The 5827-nt window shown below is 37.0% G+C and overlaps 1 protein-coding gene across 1 annotated transcript; it reads right to left on the reverse strand.

Moving 5' to 3' along the window:
• Positions 1–2103: 2103 nt before the first annotated feature.
• LOC148916607 (protein VACUOLELESS GAMETOPHYTES-like) lies at positions 2104–2855 on the reverse strand. Its single transcript, XM_089051521.1, has one exon. The coding sequence runs from the start codon at positions 2818–2820 to the stop codon at positions 2185–2187; it is 636 nt and encodes a 211-aa protein (XP_088907647.1). The 5' UTR covers positions 2821–2855; the 3' UTR covers positions 2104–2184.
• Between the last annotated feature and the right edge of the window lie 2972 nt (positions 2856–5827).

Here is a 5827-nt window from a genome sequence, read left to right on the forward strand (position 1 = left end):
TTGCCTGTTTGATGTATGATATATATCATCAGCTGATCTTAAGAGGGCGAGACACCTGGTTTAAAACAATGTTTTGACCACAAAAAGAAAAAAGAAGACCGCAAATTTGGTGCTCATGACTGGAAAGCTTGAACTGAAGATTTTGAAAATGTTGTCCATAGTAAGAAAATAATTTGTTTGATTATTATTGACCCAAATAACAAAAGTTGTTTGATTATGTGAAGGAACAGACTTTATATGACGAAATTATCTTGAACAAAACCACCTGTTCTCCGGCAGATTGATAATTAAACGTTTGGTGAGCATGAAAAACAGGTTTTGGAGGCAGCATAAAGAAAAAAAAACATCATGGTATGTTATAAACTACACTAAAATCATAACCAACTATTATTTATGCAAAACTATTATTTACGCAGGCCGTATACAAGGCCCTCGCTATAGAATTCTTGCTTTAGACATTCTCCGTTTGGATGAAGGAATTGCAAATTACATAGAATTTTAAAATGACGGAATTTAGATTTCCGTCATTTCAATTTCTGGCAATTGAAGATTTCATTGTTTGGATTTATGTATATCGAATTTTGTAAATGACAGAAATTGAAAATTTCAATGTTTGGATAACTCATGTAAATTAGAACTAGAAGCAATCAACAATCAAGACCCTAGTACTTCTTTTTCACTTGGCAAAAGACCAATGACTAGAGAAACTGAAATGGCTTTGATTAAAAAGTTGCAAACAAAAGTATAGGAATAAATGATGAAATCAATGAATCATTATCATAAGACTTAATTCAGATCCCAAAGAATGAAGGAGCACCTTGGCCAAGCTACAGCTTACAGGCAAGTTGGTGTAGCTTACAATCAACATCTAATGGCTCACACAAAGTGATAAAGCTAACAAACAACTATAGAGTAAGGCGATAACACAAAGTGATAAAGCTAGCAAACAACTACAGAGCTGTACCATAAACACCAATCACACACCAATATCCATGGGCATAGAGTATTTTGTTAAAACTTCCCAAAAATCCAGCCATAGTACCGCAAAGATCACAAAACCCATTCAACATATTGATAAATTTAGTCAGAAACACCCAATTTTGATAGCCATTCAGAAACCATGGTAACCCCAAAATAAAAAAAATAAAAAATTGAAGGAGAGAAAGGCTTGAAGACTAACCTTCAAACTTGATCCAAAGAGCCATGTAACCCAAGAAGAACTCCTTCTCCTTACTTCTTTGGCTATACTCGGTTTCATAGGTTTTTGGCATTGTTTTTTTTTAATGAAAAGTTTGGTGGGTTTTTTTTTAATGTAAGTTTTGGCACACTGGAAAATATGAATTCCCGCACTACGGAAATTGTGAAATGACGCCTATTTTGGTGGAAATTAAACTCGGGAATTTGATGTCTCAATTTCTATGTTTTTTCCACGCATCATTTAATAAGTTCCGCGTTTAAGTTGCCAAACAAGGGAATTGTCAATTTCTCTTCTTCAATTCCCAATTTTTACCTAAATTCCGAGTTATTTTCCCTCATCCAAACGGATGGTAAAGGTATGTATCAAATTGTCTTAGGGCCTTTCACATGAAAGCCTATTAATAGGGTCCAAAATATATAAAAACTCTATAATACTCAAACTCTAATAAAAAAACCTATTTGACTTTTCAAAGGGACCAAATATATCATCCAAGCCTTGCAAAACCTAAAACTTGCAACAATGCCATATAAATATTTTTTTTCCCTAAAAATCATAATGCAAGGATAATAATAGTATTTCACATATCATTCAAATAACAAAATAGTGCAGCCTGTCCTTTTTGGGTTTTTTCCTTCATTCGTTGCCTTTGGAAGATTAGGAATACGCATTCAATTCTAATTTTCAGAAGAATCTGTCTCCTGTTAGTGTAAGTTTATAATTCCATCTATCTGTCCTACAAGCCTGTTTTTAAGCCTTCATCTGCCTAATACCACAATGATTTGTTCACGGCAGCAAGGAGGTGGTGAGTACCCACATGGTTCCCTGTGCCTTCATCTGCCTACTCCACACTATAATATCATAATCCACCACAGTCCTCAAACAAGAAGTTATCATAAAAGTGGGGAAAGTTACAAGGACGAGAGAGAGAGAGAGAGAGAGAGAGAGAGAGAGAGCAAAGAATGGGGGAGAAAATGATTAAAATTGAATCAAGATGAGATTATTATTTGATCTTCCGGGTAATCTTGATCAGCTTCAGCAGTTGAACACCCCAGATGGGTACTATAGTCACAATCTCTGCAAGAGTAGAGCCAGCAGCCCCGAGGGAAAGTGCCTTGACAAAAATCACAGATATTAAGCTTGCCTTCATTCTCATGATGATCTGGCAAAGAATAAAAAAGAGTGAGCAGGTGGTGATGATGATGATGGCTCAGGGTTTCAGGCAAAGTAGCACACTGAACATGGAGATCATATTTGCATTGGGTGCAGTGGAAGGTGAAACAAGTGCCAAATTCACCACATGCATCGCACGTGAACTCACCATATTCATAGGGAGGGGTGGAGAGAGTAAGAGGGTGTTTTGGGTGAGACTTGTGTTTGATTTCTTGGGGAAGTTCAAAGCACAAGTCGTGGAGGTAAAAGTTGCACTTGGACTTGGTGCATTTGTAAGCAGAAGTAGCTGAATTCATCATGAGGTCTAGAGGTAGCTCACAGCTGGAGCAAATGATTTCATCATCATCTTGAACTTGATATGAGCACAACTCATGGCGGTGGCTGAAATGCTTCACCATCGATCTTAATTTTGTCAAACAATATAGATAGAATATTTTCATGTTGTATTTCATTCTCCAAAAGGAGATATTTATAATACAAGGATGTAACTCTAGTATGGTCAAACTAAGAAACAAGATAAAATACTAATTACACAATATCTGTACAAAAGGAAAGAAATATAGTCATAATAAATTAGGAAATAAATCTCCTAATTAAGCTAGTATTTCGCTAACACTCCCCCACAAGTTGGAGCAAAGATGTCATGCATGCCCAACTTGTCAAGCGAGTTGAGAAAGACTGTAATAGACACAGCTTTCGTAAGAACATTTGCAAGTTGATACTCGGATGATATAAATGGAAAAGAAATAATTTCAGCATCCAACTTCTTTTTAACAAAATATCGATCAACCTCCACGTGTTTTGTACGATCATGTTGCACAGGGTTATGCTCAATTGCAATTGCAACTTTATCATCACAATACAAATCCATGAGTTTCTGGGGTCAAACTCAAGATCTCTCAACAATCTTCTCAACCATAGTAACTCGCACACACCTTGAGCCACCTTGAGCCATCCCACGGTCTTTAGCCTCGGCACTAGACTTAGACACCACTTTTTGCTTTTTACTCCTCAAAGTAATAAGATTACCACCAACAAATGTGAAATACCTAGACGTAGAACGTCTATCAGTGATTGAACTAGCTCAATTAGCATCTGTATACCCTTCCACATATGTATGACCATACTTGCAAAAGATTAACCCATATGATCTTCACTAGGAGAATGTATAAACTGACTCACTACACTCACTACAAATGCAATATCAGAACCTGTATGAGCTAAATAAATCAATTTCCCCACAAGTCGTTGATAACGCTCTTTATCTGTAGAGACTTGATCATGATACAACCCCAACTTATGATTATGTTCACTAGGGGTATCAATTGGTTTACAATCCAACATTCCAATCTTTGCAAGTAAATCCAAAATATACTTTCTTTGAGACAGAAAGATACCATATTTAGATCTAGCAACTTCAATCCCAAGAAAGTACTTCAAATCATCCAATAACTTTATCTCAAACTCGGAAGCCAAATACTTCTGAAGATTTTGCATTTCTGCCTGATCATCTTTAGTCACAATTATATCATAAACATAAATAATTAAAGTTGTCAATTTACCTTTATGGACGCTTTAGAAACAAAGTATGGTATGAGTTACTATGCACATACTCAAATTTCTTCATAGATATTGCAAATCTCCCAAATCACGCTCTTGGAGACTGCTTCAATCCATATAAGGATTTTCACAGCTTACACACAATACCCTCCTTAGTGGTTACAGGAACACCAGGAGGGAGATCCATATAAATTTCCTCCTTAAATGTCACAATGTAGAAACACATTTTTGACATCGAATTGTAATAAGGGCCAGTCGTAGTTAGTAGCCAGAGACAATAATACACACATAGTATTGAGCTTTGCCACTAGAGCAAAGGTCTCCAAATAATCCACTTCATAGGTCTGAGTATAACATTTTGCTACCAATATAGTCTTGTAATGGTCAATGGAACCATCAGCCTTATCCTTCAAAGTAAACACCCATCTGCATCCAATAGCTTTCTTCCCTCATGACAAATGAACTAAATCCCATCTTTTATTCTTGTTCAAGCCATTCATTTCAACATTCATGGCATCCATCCATTTGGGGTTAGATAAAGCATCATACAGCTTAGTTGACACACATACACTAAATAATTGACACAAATATGATGCATATGACTTAGACAATCGATGAGTTGACATATAATGGCTAATGAGATATTTAGATTTGACACATATATAAGGAGAATATTGTACTTTAGCTTTCCCACAAGTGGTTTGTGGGGGTAACTGATAAGTTGACAAAGGTAGATCATTAGAAATTACCTCACTTGATTCATTATCACGAGTAGATTGGGGCACTAGCAGGGCAAATGGCGACTGGTCACTTGCTTCAATGCGACCGATCGTTTCAACACCAAGAGCACCTGCTTCATCTCCAGATATGGGCGACCAGTCGTTTTTTATAGAGACCACATGTTTCATCTCCAAATATGGGCGACCAGTTGCTTGCTTCAGTGTGACTAATCATTTCCTTCCCGAGAACAATGTCTTCAAACACATCATTCTCAAATTCAAATATAAGATTCTCCAATCCAAGACTCTCCAATTCACTCCCCTTCTCCCCCTGAATTGGAGAGGATGGAGAGACATAATAGGACACTTCTTCCTGGAAAATCACATCCAAAGTAACATGCACTTTCTGGGCAGGTGGATAATAGCACTTATAACCATTCTAAGTAGAAGAGTAACCAATAAAGACACATCGCAGAGCACAATGATCGAGTTTACTTCGTTGATGAGAGTAGGTACGAACATAGGCAATACACCCAAAAACTTTAAGGGGCAACTTGGAGACGGAGACAGGGGAAATATGGTTATCAAACACATCATGCTGAGTTTTGAAATCAAGAACTTGGCAAGGAGTACGATTAATAAAATAGGCAGCAGACAGAACAACATACCTCCAAAGATGATGGGGAACAGACATATCCAATATGAGTGAGCGGGCAACTTCAGGCAATTCGGTTTTTTCTTTCAGACACACCATTTTGTTGAAGAGTAAAAAGGGTTGTCGTTTGGTGAATAATACCTTGAGCATGAAATAAAGACGTCAAAGTATTATTCACATATTCACCTCTGTTATCAGTCCGAAATACTTTGACCCGAGCATGAAACTGAGTAGACGTCATAGTACAGAACTCTGGAAGGATGAAAGCAACATCATGTTTATTTTTAGCAAGAAAACCCAAGTGAGGAGGTACAATCATCAATAAATGCAACGAACCAACGAAATCCATTCAAAGTAACGCGAGTCGGACCCCACACATCAGAATGTACTAAATCAAAAGGCTTTGCAGCTTTATTGTCACTCAAAGGAAACACAGTGCCATGGCTCTTGGCCAAAATACATGTCTCATACTTAAAATTGGACTCATCACAAGAGCAAAATTAAGTTGGAAACATACGCTTAAGG

Source organism: Prunus mume, linkage group LG5 (assembly GCF_029339155.1).
Source record: "Prunus mume cultivar Tortuosa linkage group LG5, ASM2933915v1, whole genome shotgun sequence".
Taxonomy (NCBI): Eukaryota; Viridiplantae; Streptophyta; class Magnoliopsida; order Rosales; family Rosaceae; genus Prunus; species Prunus mume.

Bases quoted from the DNA above. Each gene is read 5' to 3' on its own strand.
- LOC148916607 (XM_089051521.1), bottom strand. From the start codon at position 2,820: ATGAAATACAACATGAAAATATTCTATCTATATTGTTTGACAAAATTA.